The sequence below is a fragment of the Anabrus simplex genome, chromosome 7, assembly GCF_040414725.1.
Source record: "Anabrus simplex isolate iqAnaSimp1 chromosome 7, ASM4041472v1, whole genome shotgun sequence".
In the NCBI taxonomy this organism is placed as follows: domain Eukaryota; kingdom Metazoa; phylum Arthropoda; class Insecta; order Orthoptera; family Tettigoniidae; genus Anabrus; species Anabrus simplex.
Window position 1 is genome coordinate 7,323,726 of NC_090271.1, and position 23,079 is coordinate 7,346,804.

At 38.3% G+C, this 23,079-nt stretch overlaps 1 protein-coding gene across 1 annotated transcript in view; it reads left to right on the plus strand.

Annotated features, from left to right (window-relative positions):
* Positions 1 to 22,745, plus strand: part of Sil1 (Sil1 nucleotide exchange factor) — a 48,400-nt gene extending 25,655 nt beyond the window's left edge. The window contains exon 5 of the mRNA XM_067150610.2: positions 22,136 to 22,745. Coding sequence (XP_067006711.1) covers positions 22,136 to 22,678 — 543 coding nt within the window. The 3' untranslated portion in view covers positions 22,679 to 22,745. The remainder of the gene's footprint in view (positions 1 to 22,135) is intronic.
* The last annotated feature ends 334 nt before the right edge of the window (positions 22,746 to 23,079 follow it).

Genomic DNA, 23,079 nt, shown 5'->3' on the forward strand with positions numbered 1-23,079 from the left:
TTCATGAACTAGGACGTGACTACAGTAACCCACAAACATGAACATTTTCACATTATGTACTAATTTTATTCCTAGAGAAAGAAGGTTGTTTTTTTTTTTTTTAATTACTAATATACAAGTTAATCCTTGCAAGTTCAAGGTAATTACTCAAGTCTCTCTGGCGAGCAGTAAAATCAGTCCATGGACATTATTCGAGATTACTATTATACTATAATTGATCTGGTTTCAAGTTTATCTTTTAAGTTATTTTCTTAGTTCGTTTCAAGGTTTACTTTATTTTCAACTAAGTTAATTTAGTTAATCAATTTATTAACTGTTATTTAATTTCAAATTTTATTTTGTTAACCAATTACCACTTAGGTAATTAATCTAATGATTTTGTGTAGGTGCACCTTTTAAACTTTATCTAACGGTTTTCTTAACTATCATATGTAATCTTTGGTCGCAGTAGTTAAATAATTTATTCCCTTTAAAGAAACTAACAGAGTTTTTCTTTCATGTTTTTCGCTATTTACCACTGTGAAATCTTTAGGTTACGATCTAAGTTGCCTCTGATTTTTGGCCATTACTGAACTTGGGTGAGTATTTGCTGTTTCCTTTCGATGTTTTTTCATGCATATTTGCTATCTCCTGTCCTTGTTTACTCGTACTAGTAATTGCCGGTACGACTGGTACAATGTGTTCTTTATTATCAGGTTATTTCTGATACCAAAGTCCAACAGTTTCTCTCCATCTTCATTTCTATCGCCATACCCATGTGTGCCCAGAACATTCTCATATCCCATTGTATCAGTTCCCACATGAGCATTCAGATCTCCCATTATCATGATCCCATCTCCAACAATGTGTTTCCAGTTCATTGAGGAACTCTTCTTTTTCTTCGACGCTACATCCTGTCTGTGGAGCATACACCTGTATGTTCTTTGTTTACATGTATGTACGTAATAATTCTTTCATTTACATACTCAACTTCAGCTATTGGTTCAACATTCTGATTCACTAAAAATCCCACTCCTTTTCTCTTCACTGTTAGCCATCCAGTACAAGGTATACCCCTTAGTTTCTTCATTCCTTTCCCTTTCCATTTTACTCCACTTAATCCCAGGATGTCAAGTTTTCGTTTCTCCACTAGGTCAATTCATTTTCCTTCCCATTCATTGCTAAAATATTTATTGTTCCAAATCGGGTTTTGTTCTCTGATCTAACACTTGCATGAACATCAGCATTACCATCATACTGTGCAACTGTAGCCAGAGACTTGTCAATTCCATTTCCATTTTTAAACTTCCATCTGAGGCTTCTATTATAGTTGAAAGCAAATACAACTTTACTCATCTGCTGAATTGCTAAGCCTAACGCATCTGAGGATTTGAAAATCCCTCTTCACCACAAGGCAGTGGTTTCCTCTTCTAATTTTCCCCAGAGAGGATGGGTTGCCTCATCCACCATCTTCGCCATTCCGAAAATCTCCTTCTCTGCCTAAGATGCAGTTAAAGGTCTTCGCCCACAACCCTGGAATCGGGCTCCACGTTATACCTCGTGAAACTGGGTCCTTGCCTGAACTTAGTTCTTCTTCACACCGGCCTACCAATGTGGAGGATACCCACCCCCGCAGCGTGGATGCGCCAGACATGAATTACTCTAGTGAAGTATAGGGAAGATAACCCTACCTCCCTTGTGTATGATGTCACAACCAATTTTCTAATGGACGTATATTTTTAACTCAGTGTCCCTTTAAGTTTACTACCATATTCTTCTTGTTCCTTGGACCACGTGGTTCCTAACACTGGTAAGCTTCCTTCATTTTTGCGCTGTGGGTTCCTTTCCTTTCCTGAGTCCACTTCACTCCCACTCCAGCTGGAGAGTGTCGGATCAGCCTTCCAAATTTAACCCTGTTGAATATATCTTCAATTTTTAAAAATTCTGGGTCTTTTCAAACCAGTTTTGTCCCCTTCCATCTAGAAAGGGTGTCGAAGATTCTTGACTGTGTGACTGTAGAAGTCTCCTCTTTGTCATGGCTCTCTAAGTTGGTAAAGCTCGTTATGCTTGATTCTCTTTAATGGGGTCCATGATCTTTGTCAGGACCTTTTTTTTTTTTTTCCAAATTCATCAGTTGTCCCTTTTTGAATATGTTCAAGCATTCTGAGCCATACAGTACCAAAGGTCTTACTGCTGTTTCATAGTGCCAAAGTTTGAGGCGAAGGGAAAAGGATTTTGACTTGTAAACGTTTTCTCCAGTTTGGTACACCTGGCTTTCAACGGTAGATCCTCGCTAATGTTTGACGTTATTAATTCTCCGAGATATTTATAGGAATTTTTTTACGCCAATGTGTCGTATATTTGTAGTAGGCCTGAGTTAATATTATACATGCTATTTTTCTTTAAAGTTCATCTAATGGTTAATTCCTAAAATAGTAATAACCTACTATGCTTCTTTCCTCATGAGATATTTCAAGCTTTGCAAAAACGACAACAAACTATGGTTCCTATTTTGTTGCTGCCAAACAAATGATATAGATGAACAAAAAGAACCTTTGGACAAACATACTTTATACAAACTACCAACCTAATGATTCATCCAATGATGAAGAGATCCAATTGTTGCTTTGTACAGTTTGTAAATAGTTAGATAATTTTAAATGTGATCGTGTAACAAATTTTGTTTTAATTGAAATTGCACATTTTTATAAATTTTTTTCTTATCACCTAAAGTAAGGCCCCTTTTTTTTTTTATGTGTAAAAAATAGGAAGATTTTTAGTATAAGGTCATATTTGTATACATTGGTTCCAAATGTTTAACTCAGGCAAGACCTGGGTCTTGACCTTAAGATTGACAATAGGCTGAACATGCCCAAAAACAGGGTGAAACATGTACCTATGTAGTGTATACAAATCACATAGAATTTAATCACCACAAACAGTGAATTGTATTGAATAGGTGGCTACAGTAAATTTTATTGTAGTAGAATCTTAATTATTGTTATGTTCAATATGGAACAAACATGAGATTAGTTACTTGTAAATTTTCTTTTGACGTGACCAGGCCCTTTCAGTGTGTTTCGTATCTTGTCCTCCCTCGCTTGTAATCTGCTCAGATCTTTTTCTCGTCCAACATTCTGAACCATAAGTCATTATGGGCAAATAATATGATTTATATATCATGATTTTTGTTTTGGTAGGTAATTTCCAATTTCTTATGTCTGATACACAGTAATAAAATTTTGAACAATTTCCTGTCCTCTCCAGAATTTTTTCCTTGATGTTTCTCTCTCAGTTAGCTTACTTCCTAGGTATTTAAAAGCATCTAAGGTAGGTGCACTAGTAGCTGACACTTTACTATATTTTATATTTTTTATGTAATCCAGGGGAAAAACTTGCTATATCAGTCGCACATTATCTTTATACACCATCATATAGATCTCTCTGTGCTCAACAATGTTGTGGGAGTTTGATGGGGCTGTTGAAATAATGTTGTTGATTAGTTGGTTCTATGGCGTTGCTGGCCCGTTTGACTTGTTGTGTGAATCGTTGTCAGGAATACTTGTCACAACATTCTTCAATAATGTAAAATTTTCCAATATCAACGTTTTAAAATATATTGTCAATCAGTTATGAAAACAACAGCCATTCAACCTTCGTTTCAAAATCTTAACAACGTAGAGAATAACAACTCATCAACATTTCTACAAACTTCCTCAGATAACTCAAAATAAATTTAAGCCTACTTTAAACTTCGTGTCAACACGATCTCGCTGAACAAGCTATGAACTGTTGACCATTAAACATTACGGACAATTATACGCTGACGTCAGTAACAATTGCCCAGCATTTGGAATGTTTTTCCTTTACATTTTATATTCATTAATGTAATCTTTTTCATATTAATTTACCATATATTAACATGTTATTTTACTTATGCTTCAAACTCTGACTACGGCCTTAAGCCATCAACTGTCACTTACAATTATGATACCTCCATTTTTAAGTGTACCACCTAAGAACATACTATTTTAATATCATTTAAATGTATTGTATATTTTCAATGAAATGATTTTATATACTCTCCACTATGTATTTGAAATCTAATATTGACTAAGGCTTCAAGCCATCATCTGTACTATTGTACCATCTAATGACGTCCTATTCATTGAGTGATCTACACATGAGTTCATCATTATATTAGATTTTTAGTTGTTTCATGAACATTTTTTTAAAATAGCTGTAGAATGTTTGAAATGTTATCTGACAAAAGTAATAAGTTTTTGATTAGTGACTGAAGATGCCTCACAGTAAGAGGCGAAACATGTCTCACATTTGAAAAATGTTTTAACATAAATGCCAACATCTTGTATTGTATTGAATAGGTGGAAATAAAATTTTTAATATTTTCCTATATACTTTACGAAACTTTCAGTACGGACAAAAAATGACTTTCATCACTTGGAATTAACACAGGTGTGCGAAGCAAATCCTGTTTTGTTGAATACTGTTTGGAAATCGCCAGCAAGAACAGATTTCATATCCTCACAAGTAGATTCCACCAAAAATGGTTCTTGATTACAATGACAGATTTATTAAGAAAATTTTCAAATGCAAACTCTGACTGTGAACCTACACTAGAGGCATAACCAGTCACGAAGTGTGCGTCAATGCTCTGCATATATATATTATATATATTAAATCGGCACCGTTGGCCGGGCTGGCGACGGTTGCGAACAGTGCTACTCTTCAAATAACTTCCTTCTTTCTCCTTGAACAAGCCAGGTCATGCAGAGAAATCTCATCCTGGTGCATTGAACTATATCCACACATGCAGTGACTTGCATAGAAAGATGCGGACGGTGCATTGTAAAAAAGCTTGGTCGCAGACAGGAGTGTCGTGCATTCTCTAACAATGGCTCGAAGTGTTATCAACGCTACCCCATCTGCTGGCTACTGGTGGGCTGCTACCTATGAAGATGCAGTACATCAAAACACACAACTCTATACACTTGGCACTTCTCCATGAGGGGGAAGAAGTGCAGTCACACTTTCCTTCCCGCCTGGACGCAGACACAACAAGGCGTATCAGAAGTTATCGGACATGGACCGTTACCCAACAGTGCTGCCCAGCACGAGGTCTCCAACCTACATCGATGCAGAGTACTGTGCTTGGCTGTATTGCCCTTTAACACGTTCCTGAGAAACAACTGAATGCTCGTCAGGTATGCCGTAGGATCGAGGCGTGGCTAGCGGACAAGAAGTATTTCATTTCAGACGTTAAGGTGACTATGAATAACATAAGGGAGTGGCATACACAAATTAATAGATTTAATTTACAGATATTCAATAAGCGCACGAACATTATTTATCAGTCATGAAAGGAACGTGACATTAAAGACTATATACGCATTTTTCACTCCAATGACAAATTTTCTTTACTATCATGGTTAGATGCATTTCTCTGTGACAAGGGATTCGTGAGTTTGTAACACTTATAAATTATAAACATCAAAGTGTTCCACCTATTCAATACATAGTTATATTTACATTACATGGGACTAGTTCCAACCCTACTCAGGGCCATCATCAGCCATATTTGAACAATACACAATATTTGACAAAATCCTAAAACATGTTTCTAAGCAGTAAGAACAGTATGAAACAAATATATAATTAACATTATGATGTGTGGTTGAATTAGGCGAAGTGCTATGGTGCTTATAATAATAATAATCATCATCATCATCATCATCATCATTGTATGGCCTCAGCTACCGTGTGCAGACATTTCAATTTGACACCATCTGGCTGTCTGCTCGTCAATTTCGACGTTCCGTTTTACTCTAGGGCCCCACTAGATGGCAGACCGAGTAAACCAAAACTCTCTTGGGCGTCTATGACTGAGATTTAATGAATTTTGTCGGGTAAACACCAAATGTGTCACCAGAGATCTTTTACATGCTGGCATCGTACGACATGGTGATAAAAATATTGCATATGAAAATGAAATATTACGAGTGACAATGGGTGAGTAATATATAATACAAGTACAGCGTATAAAAATACAAATGAGATGCTCTCTATGTTGTGGATCAACTTGAGTCAGACTTTTCAGACACATGGTGTTTCAGATAGAATTCAGTAGGTCCTGGCAATACATTACGGTTGTAGACCGAGTGCTATGGTATTAAGCCTGAACACAATATAACGTGACACTTATAATAAAAGTCTACAAGTATGTACAAATGCTTGAGTAACAAATGTGTACATGATACTCTCTAGAAGAATCTGTGAGGAGTAGATTATACACTGTATCAGCTTAAGCAGAAATTTTGATACTTGGTGTAACCAAGCTATGTTGATGTGACTGCAGGGTTGATTGTTGGGACTGTGCAGACTGAATATGAAGTTTTAGGATTCTTCTGGAGTTGTAAGTAGACACTGCGCGTGGTGATATGAATGGGTGGAACTCTCAGCTCATAGCGGAACAACTGGGACCTATTAAAATTGAGAAAAAGCCAGTAAAAACGCAAAGTACGCGGAAAGAAGAATGGAAAACAACAAAGCCGTATGGACGCTCACCTTGCGCGGCAGTGTGTGCAGCTTAGCTGGTAGTGTGCGACTGGTGGCGGAAGGAGATATCTGGTAGGGAAGGAAGGTGAGGGGCAGGCGCATGCGGGTTCGGCAGAATGGTAGTAGCTTGGGAGGGGAAGGAGGGGGGAAATTTAAGGCGGAGCTGGACGGTGTGTGAGAAGGGTAATTGTTTCGGAAAAGTACCTTCGATTAAACTTAGGACCGAATTCTGGTTGGCTGAATTATTGTTTCTGAGAAAAGTGACAAATAAATCAAACAGGATGTATACTTATTTGCTAATTCAAGAATGTCCATATCTTGTTCGATATTGGTGAAATTGTGGCTATAATCTCGCATGTGTTGGCCGATAGCTGAAAAATTATTATATTTTATTGCGTTAGTGTGCTCATGGTATCTTATATTGAAGTTTCTTCCGGTCTGTCCAATGTAAGATTTGTCACAGGTATTGCATTTGATCCTATAAACTCCTGATTTTAAAAACTGTTAAAAATTCTTGTTATGTGACATATTGTGTAAAATGTTCATGTTCTTATTGTTGGTTTATAAAGCTATTTTAATGCCTTGTTTCTTAAAGATATTAGTTATCTTGTAAATATTATTGTTGATCGTGAAGGTGGAAAATGTTGAGTAATTTCTTTTTTGAGGGTAGTTTTTCGGTGATGATTGTGTTTATTGATTATCCTTTCTATAAAATGATTGCTGAAGCCGTTGGATTTTGCTATTCTGCAGATTGTGTTCAGTTCATTCTTTAGATCCTTCTTGGACATAGCTCGATGAAGTAGGTTATTGTATGTAGCTCGTTTGTGGGACTGCGGGTGCATTGAATCTTGGCGAATGGTGGCAGCTGTTTGAGTAGGTTTCCTGAATATTTTATAACTTAAGGAATTTGAGTTTCTAGTGAAAGTTAAATCTAGAAAGTTTATTTTTTTTATTTGATTCAGTTTCTAGTGTGAATTTGATATGAGGATCAATACTGTTGAGTCTTAGGAGGGTGGTGGAAGCGTTAATTGATTTTTCGTCCATAATTATGAATACATCATCAACATATCTGGCCCAGAAGTGAATGTTTTCAAATTTATTGTCAATTTTGGTGTATTCAAGGAAATCTAGATATATTTCTGCCAAGATGCCTGAGGCTGGTGATCCCATTGCCAAACCTTCCTGCTGGTATATGACATTGCGAAAGTGAAAAAGTTATTGTTTAAAACTAGATTTAATACTGTGATGAAATGTTGTATCTCTAGTTGCACAAGTGGCTGTTTTTGTTTAAATTTGTATCAATTATCAGAATTCATTTTGATACCCGTATGCTTGGGTACATATTTACAATATCGAAAGAGTGAATGGAGTAATCGGGTTGCATATTGAACTTTAGTTTATCTACTAGTTCTGATGTGTTTTTAATAGACTTTTTAGATAAAAATTGATAGTTATTTTCTTAAGAAACTTTGGATGAATTGTGACTTTTTGTATAAGGGACTTGGTCTATAGATGATGATTGGGCAAAAGGGAATGCCAGCCTTGTGTATTCTAGGGAGAGCTTTAGCAGTGGGGAGACCTGGGTTCATATTTATGAGTTTGGATTTTTCCTGTTCAGTTTCTGTTTCTAAATGGAAAAATAAAATTGAGTCTCAATGCCATGAATGTGTAACTCGGAAAGTGAATGATTTTGGCAATCTAATCCTTCTATCTCTAACAAACGAAAACATAGGAATAACCTGAAGCTAGTTAACATGCATAACTCACACCAATAAAAGCAAAATAAATCCTAACATCTCCCTCAATATCCCATCTAACTAATTATAAAGTAAAAGAAATATAGAGAAATCATGCGATCCCCTCCTATCCATATTTACAGCATCACAAATGTAAAATGAACACATGCCATCAGGCAAAAATTCCATTAAAGAAAATCCCTACACTAAGCCTCACTAGTATTAATCGTAATTCATATAACATGCCATTTAATTAATACATGTGTCTTATCTTGGCAACTCCCTGGACATTGGTAGCAGTTTACATCTATGGTGGTGATCTATTCCATCTTCAACACGTTTTCAACACATGGAAACAATCTTCTTTCTTCTAAAAGCAGTGCCATCTTCTTGAGGTTAGTTCCTGTACACTGCAACCCACAAGACTCTGTTAAACACCTCTCCACCGCTCTCCGTGCACGTGCCGAATAAACCCTTTGTCAGTTGTAATTTATGCCAACGTTAATTAACAGCACAAAACACACTATACAAAAATGTTTAGGGTTTAAATACAAACAGTTAGAGCGGCTCGCGAAAGTACAGTGCGGATGAGCGTCTCTCACTCAATCACCAGTCTGCGGCTAACATTACCGTCTGTTACTTTAATACAATAAGTTAATTTGCGACATAGCGCAATTGGCGATTTATAACTGCACCCAGTTTGCGTATCACTGTTCACAAAATAAATGCACTGTTTTCGGTCGGTACGACCCTACACTGTTAGATTTCTGTCCATGTGCCAGCATTCGCGCACAGATAAATGAGAAGTATGGAACGATGTTCACTTCACGGCAACACACACAGTAAGAAGGACGCTTCCAATGAGTGGAGTGCTTAAGTAACGTAGCCAACGCCGTTGTAGCTAGGGGATTCCCATTATGTTCAAATATTCAACCAATCAGCGTGCTTGTTACCCACAATGACTTTGATATTTATTAAAATTAACATCTGACACACTCCTGATGACTTAATAACGACTCATATAATTGCTATAATGTATTCCTTATTATTTCTCACTCTCAGACCTGTGCAAAACCATCAAATAACAGAACTGACTTCTCTTCATCAATGTACTCTTCGCACAGGTATCCATGTTAGTCAACCTGGTATTTTAATTCTGCGTGGTCCAGAATTCATATTAGCCACACCCTCACTTCCTAATTGGCTGAACACTCCTTTTGGCCAATGAATTCTATACGTGCCGAGACGTGCTAACTCCTGGTAAAGCTGACCGCTTCCCACGGTTGCAAACAAGCTTCGTGCAACATACAGCGACATTACGTCTCCATGGACTTCCGGTCTCAACTGTTCTGTAATCTGCTACTTTCCCATTTGCTGACTGAAGTCCACCTTTATACAATTATTTAATATGGCAAATATATTACATGATCTCTCATATGGGCCGTCAGGGTACGGCTCAATATAATGAACATTATGATGTGTGGTTGAATTAGGCGAAGTGCTATGGTGCTAAAGATATTGCATATGAAAGTGACATATTACGAGTGACAATAGGTGAGCAATATATAATACAACTAGAGGGTATAGAGATGCTCTCTGTGTTGTGGGTCAACTTGAGTCAAATTTGGTGTTTCAGTCCCACAAACGAGCTACATACAATAACCTACTTCGAGCTATGTCCAAGAAGGATCTAAAGAATGAACTAAACACAATCATTTTATAAAAAGGATAATCAATAAACACAATCACCCAAAAATTACCCTCAAAAAAGAAATTACTCAACATTTTCCACCTTCACGTTCAACAATAATATTTACAAGATAACTAATATCTTTAAGAAACAAGGCATTAAAATAGCTTTATAAACCAACAATAAGAACATGAACATTTTACACAATATGTCACATAACAAGAATTTTTAACAGTTTTTTAAAATCAGGAGTTTATAGGATTAAATGCAATACCTGTGACAAATCTTACATTGGTCAGACCCGAAGAAACTTCAATATAAGATACCATGAGCACACTAACGCAATAAAATATGATAATTTTTCAGCTATCGGCCAACACATGCGAGATTATAGCCACAATTTCACCAATATCGAACAAGATATGGACATTCTTGAATTAGCAAATAAGTATACATCCTGTTTGATTTATTTGTCACTTTTCTCAGAAACAATAATTCAGCCAACCAGAATTCGGTCCTCAGTTTAACCGAAGGTACTTTTCCAAAACAACTACCCTTCTCACACACCGTCCAGCTCCGCCTTAAATTTCCCCCCTCCTTCCCCTACCAAGCTACTACCATTCTGCCGAACCCGCATGCGCCTGCCCCTCACCTTTCTCCCCTACCAGATATCTCCTTCCGCCACCAGTCGCACACTACCAGCTAAGCTGCACACACTGCCGCGCAAGGTGAGGGTCCATACGGCTTTGTTGTTATCCATTCTTCTTTCCGCGTACTTTGCGTTTTTACTGGCTTTTTCTCAATTTTAATAGGTCCCAGTTGTTCCGCTATGAGCTGAGAGTTCAACCCATTCATATCACCACGCGCAGTGTCTACTTACAACTCCAGAAGAATCGTAAAACAAGTGTCACATTATATTGTGTTCAGGCTTAATACCATAGCACTCGGTCTACAACCGTAATGTATTGCCAGGACCTATTGAATTCTATCTGAAACACCATGTGTCTGAAAAGTCTGACTCAAGTTGATCCACAACATAGAGAGCATCTCATTTGTATTTTTATACGCTGTACTTGTATTATATATTACTCGCCTATTGTCACTCGTAATATTTCACTTTCATATGCAATATTTTTAGCACCATAGCACTTCGCCTAATTCATAATGTTAATGATATATTTGTTTCATACTGTTCTTACTGCTTAGACACATGTTTTAGGATTTTGTCAAATATTGTGTATTGTTTAAATATGGCTGATGATGACCCCGAGTAGGTTTGAAACTAGTCCCATGTAATGTAAATATAACTATGTATTGAATAGGTGGAAAACTTTGATGTTTATAATTTATTTGTAATCTCATTTCAATACGGACCAACAACATGAAAATCATGACCCTTGATGATTTGTAATACTTACTGTCGCTACCATACTCCCGGAAAATATTCTGTTCACAGGGTGATAATACTGTCACCATATCGGACAAGCCTGCAAGAATATGTAGTATGTATGCTGATTTTGAGTCGTATATTGATGACACGAAGCAGCAGTATTTCTCTTCAAGGTACGCCTGGTATGCACTTCGTAATGTTGAGGTGATACATACAGACTTGCAAACTCTGAACACGGTTAATGATGTAGCCTCATCCTAGTTACATCCTCCTACCTTCTCTCCCTCCCATGACCCTATTCTATCTGTCTTTTCGTATCCTCTCTTCTACATTTCCCTTTCCCCCTACTTCCACACTTCTCAGCAACAGTTCCCTGTTCATCTTCCCCCTGTTGTTCTACCTGCAGAGACTCGAACCGATTTGTGACAGACACCTGTCCTGAATTCTGATCCTGAATAAAGCCCTTAGCCTGCAATCTCCTTCCCCTTAAACCATTAGGCTACCTGTCTTCTACAATTCCCCCCTTTTCTTCCCATTCCTCTTTTAGACCTACTGTACCCTGTACATTGTTTGAGGGAGGCCTACCTTCCTTCCTGTCTTCTGAGAGAATCCTAATTTTCTCTCTAAAACTCTCCAACTCCTTCCTCCTAATCCTTAATGCCTGGCCACACCCACAGTTCCTACACTTGCACTCATTAGCCTAACAGGATAAAATCTGTTGTTAATTACTGAATACCAAAAGGATACACAAGAATTACTCAATTCTAACCTTCAGTTAAGTCTATCCTAATTACAACAGAATTCCCCCAATACTGAATGAAAATGAAAACCTACAACCTGTTTTTCCAGCCTTTGTATGAATGAACCATATATAGGCTATTATTACAATGGGGTCGCCACTCCCAAGGTGATTATTAATGACTGATAAATGCTATGAAATGATAATGGAGAGTGTTGCTGGAATGAAAGATGACAGGGAAAACCGGGGTACCCGGAGAAAACCCTGTCCCGCCTCCGCTTTGTCCAGCACAAATCTCGCATGGAGTGACCGGGATTTGAACCACGGTATCCAGCGGTGAGAGGCCGACGCGCTGCCGTCTGAGCCGCGGAGGCTACTCCCCCAATACTATTAAGCAAAATTTTTTACACCCAGGCAGGCATAAAAAGGCAGCCTATAACAGCAGGATAGGGAGAGCACTAAACATTCCACTATTAAGAAAGTAATCTCATAAATGAAATTAGGACAATTCCTGAAATAACCATGAGTAACAGATTTAAAAGGAATTTTACAAATAATTTAATCAACAAACATAAAAATGAAGCTAAGACTACTCGAACTAAAGAATCCAAAGTGGAAGAAAAATTCACTGACTTCACATTCAACAATAGCAATATTTATGAAATCACTAATGTCCCTCAAAAACAGAATATAAAATTAGCCTTTAAACCAGTAACACTAATGCAGAAATAATCTTCAATTCACACATTGTAAATAATAGTACCAAATACACTAAATCTTGGATTTACAAACTTAAATTACAACACCTAGGTACTTACAATGATCCCCAAAAGGAACTACTGATCTGCATTTAGGGCAGTCGCCCAGGTGGCAGATCCCCTATCTGTTGTTTTCCTAGCCTTTTCTTAAATGGTCACAAAGAAATTGGAATATTATTGAACATTTCCCTTGGTAAGTTATTCCAATCCCTAACTGCCCTTCCTATAAACGAATATTTGCCCCAATTTGTCCTCCTGAATTCCAACTTTATCTTCATATTGTGATCTTTCCTACTTTTAAAGACACCACTCAAACTTACTCGTCTACTGATGTCCTCCCACGCCATCTCTGCTCTGACAGTTCGGAACGTACAGTTTAATCAAGCAGCTCGTCTCCTTTCTCCCAAATCTTCCCAGCCCAAACTTTGCAACGTTTTTGCAATGCTACTCTTTTGTCGGAAATCACCCAGAACAAATCGAGCTGCTTTTCCTTGGATTTATTCCAGTTCTTGAATCAAGTAATCCTGTTGAGGGTCCCATACACTGGAACCATACTCGAGCTGGGGTCTTACCAGAGATTTATATGCCCTCTCCTTTACATCTTTACTACAACCCTTAAATACCCTCATAGCCCTGTGCAGAGATCTGTACCCTTTATTAACAATCATACTTATGTGATTACCCCAATGAAGGTCTTTTCTTATATTGACACCTAGATACTTACAATGATCCCCAAAAGGAACTTTCACCCTATCAACGCAGTAATTAAAACTGAGAGGACTTTTCCTATTTGTGAAACTCACAACCTGACTTTTAACCCCGTTCATCATCATACCTTTGTCCACCGTCCATCTCACAACACTATCGAGGTCACCCTGCAGCTGCTCACAATCTTGTAACTTATTTATTACTCTGTATAGAATAACATCATCTGCAAACAGCCTTATCTCTGATTCCACCTCTTTACATATATCATTGATGTACAGTATATATATAAGAAAACATAAAGGTCCAATAATACTGCCTTGAGGAATTCCCCTCTTAATTATTACAGGGTCAGATAAAGCTTCACCTACTCTAATTCCCTGAGTTCTATTTTCTAGAAATATAGCCACCCATTCAGTCACTCTTTTTTTCTAGTCCAATTGCACTCATTTTTGTCAGTAATCTTCCATGATCTACCCTATCAAATGCCTTAGATAGGTCAATCGCGATACAGTCCATTTGGCCTCCTGAATCCAGGATATCTGCTATATCTTGCTAGAATCCTAAAAGTTGAGCTTCACTGGAATAACCTTTCCTAAACCCAAACTGCCTTCTGTCAAACCAGTTATTAATTTGTCTAATATAATCAGAAAGAATGCCTTCCCAAAGCTTACATACAATGCATGTCAAACTGACTGGCTTGTAATTTTCAGCTTTATGTCTATCACCCTTTCTTTTATACACAGATGCTACTATAGAAACTCTCCATTCATCTGTTATAGCTCCTCTGACCAAACAATAACCAAATAAGTATTTCAGATATGGTATTATATCCCAACCCATTGCCTTTAGTATATTCCCAGAAATCTTATCAATTCCAGCTGCTTTTCTAGTCTTCAACTTTTGTATCTTACTGTAAATGTCATTGTTATTGTAGGTAAATTTTAATACTTCTTTAGTATTACTCACCTCCCCTATCTGGACATTATCCTTTTAACCAACAATCTTTACATACTGCTGACTGAGTACTTCTGCCTTTTGAAGATCCTCGCATACACACTCCCCTTGTTCATTAATGATTCCTGCGCTAGGCATGTGAGGCAACATACATAGAACAGACAGGTAAAAACTTTTTAACCAGATATACTGAGCACCAAAATGCTTTGCTTCTCGGCCATGAGTAATCATCACAAAGATTACAACCACTGTTTACACTACAATAAATCAAGACTTAAAAATCCTACAACAGGAACAAAAAGGTGCATTGCTTAATATTTTAGAGAACATATGCATTAATATTGACCGATACAAGAACCCGGCAGGTAATTTAAATGAGATAAAATGAAAAAAGAAACATGCTGTTTATTACAACTATCTGTGAAATAAGTCCTGCCCACAGCTCCCTTCACACTCCCACAAGTCACTTCACCTGTAAGAACACACTCCATAATCAGCGAACCCAGAACAGCGAAGTGGGCAACAGAACGTAAGTTAACACAGTTAGATTTGTGTTCACGTTCATTTCTAAGTAATTTTTAAAATTCCATTGCAGATTATACTGTAGTTATTGACGGTTCCTCTCATGAGAACACAACGTCTCTAATTGACACTTCCGATCTACTATGGACATATTTGGACAGAAAATATTTGAGTCTTTTTTACTCATGGACAAGAGGCTGAGCCTTGCAACAATGCGAACCACACCATACAAGATAACATGCCCATTTGTACCTTCCATTTTATTGTTTCATGAACTTTAAGGAATATTCTATTGTATATTCCGTAATTTTAATCTTAATGCCATTTTAATTTAATTCAGGATATTTTACTGAAGATGACTCGTAGTGAGTTGAAACCTGTCTAGATGATGATGATGATGCTTGTTGTTTAAAGGGGCCGAAAGAAACATGCCTATTTAAAACTCATAAGATGATACCAATGTATTGACTTAGGTTTTGGTATTAATGTAAAAGCTTGTAGAAGTTTAAACAATGTTGTGCATTGTTTGCTTGGCCAGAATAAGCAGTGTGATTACAAGGAAATAGTGGGAGAACAGTTAGGATATAAATTCTCCCTAAAACTCTAATTTCTAATGTCATACCTAGACAATTGGGTGGATACATCAAGCTTTCATTGATGTAGCATGTACATCGTGAGGCAATAGTGTGCAGCACATTCCTGACTATACTAAAGGACATATCCAGCACACACATTGTTTTAATTTACCTGAGCTTAAATATCAACCTACTTTCTTTAATTTCAATATATCATACAAGGATCCTGAAAACTGGCATGTATCAGCAACAACATAGACTAAAAATGAACATAGTACCTGTTAAACAAGGTACAGAATCTCACTCTACTGAACGTAACGTTCCCCACAAAATTGCGACCCAACAATGCACCTTGATTCTATCTATACAACCGTTGGACATAATGCTGGCACACTGCATAGATATTTGAACTTGACACCAAAACCTCAGTGACCCTTTATTCTCTAAGAACTATACCCTATTTTTAACCTCAGCTACACAATTTTTTGGAATATGCTGCATTCATGGGACTCCAGCATGCCAAAGCCCTTCATTGTACATATGTATATATCTTGTTTGACGTAATGTTGGCAACAGCATAGATATTTGAATGGGACTCCAACAAGTCAAAACCCTATAATTGTATTATATGTATATATCGTAACATTAGTATTATATTAGAATTAGGCATTCTTGTTTAATTATTTTTTAGTAATGTTTTTATTGTGTACAATCACTATTAAGCAGGTTCACCAACAGCTGATGATGACCTAGTTACAGGTGGAAACTGGTACTGTTTTAATGTAAATAATGCTAAACTATTTGTAAATTAAAGTACTGATTAGGTGCGAGAACTAACCCTTCATACTTGTGTGCTTAAATTATCAATACGGACAGTGAAGCTGATAGATTATATTAAATGCTTACACTGAACACACACACATAATACACTTACAGAAACACTTATGAATAACTAGCAGATGCACTATCAAGCTATGCTGTTCCATTTCAATTGAGCCTTTCAAAGAATGAAGTGATGTCAGTAGGTAAGAAACTTAAGAGAACTGAATATCAGATGGAGAATGCAGAGCTGGAACAGGTAGATAATTTGAAGTACAGTGGAACTTCGATTCTCCGTTTTTGGAGGGACCTCAGGAAAAAAACGTACAACACGAGAAAATGGAAAATCCGGGAATGAATGAACCGTCAAGAATTAGGCTAAATGTCACAAAAATGAAATATGTATTATAATAATCTTACAAACCCTCCTAAACCAAACTACAGTCCCAATGTACCTTCTGCCTACCGAGCGACCGCTGCTCATCCTGAAAAATACGTGATCGAGGATTTAGCATTAATGGGACTGAAATTTCTGGACGGTTGATCTGGGAAATCCTTTCTTTGAGGAACGGATAATGCAGGATTTTTACAACGTGATTTACTTAGGATGCTCGCGGGACACGTAATTTGAACAAATAATACGGGAAAACGTAGTTTCCGGGAACGTATAATCGAGGTTCTACTGTATTTAGGTTGTGTTTTCTCCTAAGATAGTAGTGTAGTGAGACTGAATCAAGTCAAAATTCTGTAAAGCTAATGGAGTGAGCTTGCAGTTGCAGTCAACAGTATTCTGGAAGAAGAAAGTCAGCTTCTGCGCAGAACTATCTTTACACTGATCTGTTTTCAACTCGTGATTTATGAGTTTCATGTCCGTATTGACAGATTACACATGTACAGATAAGAAAGGATTTACTGTTTATTGTAAAAATTTTATCTTACAGTACCAGTTTCGACCTTATCTGGTCATCATCAGCTGAACATAGTTTTGTACCTTTGTATATATGGTAGGCAATAATTGACATTACTCTGTCTAAAGGGAAATGCTGTAAGGAAACAACATATCTGAATGTGTCCAAATTGAACAGCTAGAGTAGACACACGCAAGCTTAGTGCTGCTGCAGTTTGTGTTGTTTGTGTGGTAATAATCAGAGTTGTTGCGCTTTACGTTTCTCTGCACAGGTCTATTCGAGTTAAGGAATCAGTGTGTGCAAGTGAAAAAGTTAGTTGTTCTTTTGCATGGCCACTAGCAGAGAGAAATTACTACATTCTGGCATTCTCTCTGACTGGATGCGCTATTTTCCAGACTTATAGGCGCCTCCCTACTAGCTCTGAGCCGAACGAGCCTAGGCCTGTTCGCTCAGCGATTAGGGGCTTGCTTTGCCTCCTACTACTGGCTGGAGATGTCCACTTAAAGCCCGGTCCCACCACTTGTGAAATGAAAACAGACATAAACATCTATTGTCAGAATGTGCAAAGCCTAAACAATAAGTTGACTGATTGTGAACTATGCCTGCCAGACTTAAGAGAAGTTGACGTGATTGGACTTACTGAAACATGGCTCTCTTGGGCTAGTGACAGTGAACTACCACTCAGTGCTAATTACAGCATATTCCGTCGTGATCGCGCTTCTCTAGGTGGTGGAGTGTTGCTAGCAGTGAACAGTGCTTTACCATGTAAACAAAGGACAGATCTCGAACGGAACTGTGCATTAGTGTGGGGGGGAGCTACTCTTTCCTCGACGCCCTGTACTTGTGGGATGTTACTACAGACCACCAAACAGCCCATTCTGTGACCTTGAACAGTGCCTGGACTCAGTCATTGCAGCTCTCCCTCATGGTGAAGTAATTTTAATGGGCGACTTTAACCTGTCTATAAAGTGGTCTTCTCCAACTACCGGACAGTCAGCTAACAACTGTGACACATACTTTATAGACAGTTTTATTAATGGCCTCGGACTGAAACAGTTTAATATGTACCCAACCCGTGGACCCAACACCCTGGACCTCATACTCTCCTCATTAGAACTTAAAACAATAACCCCAGGCAGAAACCTTTTCCTGTGTGACCACCAGTCTCTCAATGCTACATTCCTCCTTCTCCACCCCTCCTCAAAGCCTCACAGCAGGACATCATACCGCCCTACCTACATCTGGCACCGTGCCGACTGGCCTGCAGTGTGTCGTGCCCTGGAATCTGCTTGAAATAGCTGATATCGAATCGGCTCTTGACCTGCTGTACGACTGGCTGCAAGCTGCAATTAAAGACTTCATACCTACACAACGGGCTACTACCAGCAAATATCGACACTGGATATCACATGAGACCAGACTGATACTATTTAATGAGAAGAGAGCTTGGCGCCTGTGGAAAGACTTCCCTAACTCACACACTCATAATACCTTCATTAAAATCCGCCGCCACGCGAGGTTTATGGTCAGAAGAGACTACAAAACACATGTAGACACTGTCACTGAAAACGTCCATAGCAATCCCAAGCGCTACTGGAGTCTCGTCAACACATGGAGAAGGACGGAGCGGATTCCTGTCAGCGTGAACCACAACGATGCAACAGTAGACGGCGCCGATCGCAATGAACTGTTCAACAGGTATTTCTTCTCCAACTTCTCCCCTCCTTTACAAAACCAACCGCTCCCTCCCGTAGGTACAGCTTCAAACAGAACCCTATCAAGCATAACTACCACACCACGTGAAGTTCATAACCTTCTTTCGTACCAACAAAACTACCAGTGCCGAAACTATAGGTCCTCTTTTTCCTAAAAAATACTGCCAGCACTCTTTGCGTCCCTCTCTCTAAATTATTTAACAGATGTTTTGCCGCGGGCTATTTTCCTATTACCTGGAAACAGGCAAATATTGTTCCACTTCTCAAATCAGGCAACAAATTTAATGTTTCATCTTACCGACCAATTTCTATCCTCCCCACACTGTCTTTTATCTTTGAAAAAATTATACACCAGCGTCTCCTCACATTCACTTTGCCGTATATCTCAACCAGGCAGCATTGTTTCCTACCAGGTGGCTCTTGTCTAACAAACCTGGCCACTCTGCATAGCTTTGCATCACATGCCATTGCAGCTAAATCACAGCTGGATATCTGCTACGTAGACATTTTGAAAGCTTTTGATTCTGTAGACCATACTCTGTTGCTCCATAAACTCTCCAAACGACTTAATATACATGGCAGTTTTCTGACTGGCTTCCTACATAACCGTTGGCAGAGAGTGGTAATATCAGGCACTTCATCCTCCGGTGTCCCACAAGGCAGTACTCTTGGCCCCTTGCTTTTTCCTTTGTTTATGGACGATCTGCCGTCCGAACTCAACGAAACAGCGAATACCCTACTCTTTGCTGATGACTGCAAGATATTTAGGGAGATAAGGAATCCAGCAGATGCAGCTATGCTACAGTCCTCACTTAGTGCCCTCTCGAACTGGTGCCGTACTTGGAAACTTATCCCCAATCCTCAAAAATCCAGCCACATGACCATAACACTACGTAAATCTCCTCTACCAACATCATATTACCTACTCGATATGCCCATCACTACAGTTACGCAACAGCGTGACCTAGGTGTAATATTCGATACCAAATTACAATTTAAGACCCACATAGAAACATATACAACCAAGGCTATGAAATTACTACGCATTCTCTATCGCTTCACAGAAATTTCTGACCCCATTGCTCTTTGTCACTTCCTCCTCACGATCATTCAACCTCTCTTAAACTACTGCTCTCCTATTTGGATAACAGCCTCCCCCTCCAATACTAAACAGACAGAGCAGTGTCCTTCTTTGCTGCAATTGTAAGGAACAGAAACCCCAAGCTCAGAAATCTGTCTACGCAGCAGGTATTAATGGCAATTAATATGTCACCGCTGCTCATCAGGCAATGATGTGGGTATCTTAAAATGTCCTATTATTTACTTAAAAAATGTTTTCATGTGAACATACCTAGCTCTATATACATAACCGGATCTTGTCAACAACTAAACTGTTTTATTATAAGTACACGTGGCAAAGTAAGATATACGCAAGACGCGCATATTCAAACTTATGAAGTGTTTTTACACATGTTGTTTTAATGTATTTTAACATGTTCATTGTATTTTAATGCGTTTATTGTATTTATATATGCAACTTAGATTTAAGCATTAGAATAAGTTACATAGTCAAATTGCAAGTCTTAAAGAAGACAGTTTTATACCCACATACCCTAATATTCAACTTACATTTAGTATGCCCAATTTGGACAAATTCAGATATGTTGTTTCCTCACGACATTTCCCTTTAGACAGGGTAATGTCAATTGTTGCCTAACATATATGCGAAGGTACAAAACTATGTTCAGCTGATGATGACCAGATAAGGTTGAAACCGGTACTGTAAGATAAAATGTTTACAATAAACAGTAAATCCTTTCCTATCTGCATATGTGTTTTCAGCTTCATGGTTACTTACAGTTTGGTATATTTTACGTGCATTTTAAATGTTTGCATGTATGTCCACTTTTTCTGTAGAACTGCTCCAGTGATATCACACTGTACCTGGCGGGCAGGGGGAGTTGTTTTAAGAGGAAGTAAAACTCGGCAACCATCCTCTGTTAATACTAATGAGAGGGAAGGAGGAGGACCGCCCTTAGAGCAGTAGCACAGTGGTTCCTACCCAACCTCCGTTAGTCGACTCGGAGCCTTTCTTTTGCCCGTATCTTCATTTTCCCTGTGATGAGTGTTAATAGAGAATGGCTTCCTCACTGCGCCCACACTTCTCTCAGTATCGGTGAACACTACTGAGCCGTGGCAAGTTACACATATTTTAGACCAGTTTTTGGTTGGAAAGACCGTTTACAGCCTGGAAGTATTCCAGCTCTTTAGGCTCTCTGAATTTGGAAAATACCAGTATTTCAGGCGTTTCACATATTTAGTCTCCATAGTGGGATTTTTTTTTTGTTATTGTTAGGTATCTCTGCTACATGGAAAAGCATAAATTCTTATGACACGCAGCGGGTTCAGATAAATAGAAAAATGTAGAATCATAATCTACGCAACATTCTCGTCCCATATCACAGGGTAGCTATGTTCATTGATTTAGCACACAATATTTTGGCCATAAATATTCAAAAGATATGTATTATGAGAAAAATTCTGCTGCTTTCGGTGACATTACCATGTGATATAGATGTTGATTCCCATAGGGAACTTAAAATATTTGTCCTGAATGAGTAAATTTATAATACCAATATAATGGTCCGTTATTGGACATTATAAATTTTCCAGCTAACTCATTCTTGGTTGCTTGCGTTTCGCGCTCGTGTTCCCACTGACGACAACTTAGCACGCGAGGGTGAAACGCAGGCAACCAAGAATGAGTTAGCTGGAAGATTTATAATGACATTACCATGTGTCGCTGTACGGTTCTGGCACACAGTAACAAACACTCAGTCTACGCTACAATGGCCAAGCTAACTCCAAATCTTCTGTTTCTGATTAAGGTAGTTACTCTCCTCCAAGACTTGATTTTAGAACGTCGAGATGCTACGCTACAATGGTGAAGCTAAATCCAAATCTTCTGTTTCAGTTCGAGATTGTTACTCTCCTCCAAGACTTGATTTTAGAACATTGAGATGCTACGCTACAATGGCGAAGCTAACTCCAAATCTTCTGTTTCAGATCAAGGTTGTTACTCTCCTCCAAGACTTGATTTTAGAGCGTCAAGATGCTACGCGGATGCTGCGGGAGGGTTCAAGCTCCTCTGAAGAAGAGTTGAAGGAAAAGATCAGACAACAAGAAGCCGTGGGTCTGGAAAAGAAGCTGGTAGAGCAGGGATGGTGTGCTCGTATATCAGGTGTGTTGACCCGGCAAGATATCAATAAGGGTCGAACAAACCGGAGGGACGATCTCAGTTCTGCCGTGGCCCGCGATGTGCCGGTGAGACCCGAACACGACATTGTTGAGAAAGTGATAGGAACTATGGTGGCCGTGGCAGATCTTTGTTCTGAGGAGTTCAAGAACGATGATAAATTCATGAGTATTTTGGTTGATTTAAGGGACTGGTATAAACAGCTAGCCACTAGAGAAGATCTCGATAGACAATCTAGAATTCCTGAGGATACAACTGATGATCAATATTATTATTACTATTCAGGATTGGCAAAGTTACTCGACAAACTAGCCGAGAAACTCAAGTTGCAAACTGTGAGAGATGAATTGTGATCTGTTCTTATTTATTTCTGTACGAAACAAGTTTCTTTCTTTTTAATTATTAAACTATGTTTTTCTATGTTTTGTCTCTTCATTCTAACCATGAGTGTAGCAAGTGATACAGTATACATACTTCTGATATTTATGAAGCATTATAGACTTTTACCCAACCATGATTGAGAGCCAGGGACCAACACAGGACATATTTCATCTTGAATGGAAACATCTTCAACTGAAATAAATATTTTAAGTTGACTACAGACAGATTTAAGACAAACAAAGAACACTTTAAAAAGTTATTTAAAACATTTTTGTCCCTGGTTTTGCTGTTTCTTAATGTTATGTGCCACCCCACGGTTCCCTTGTGTCGCACCATGCTATCACCATCTTCATGGAATATGTCAGTGACACAT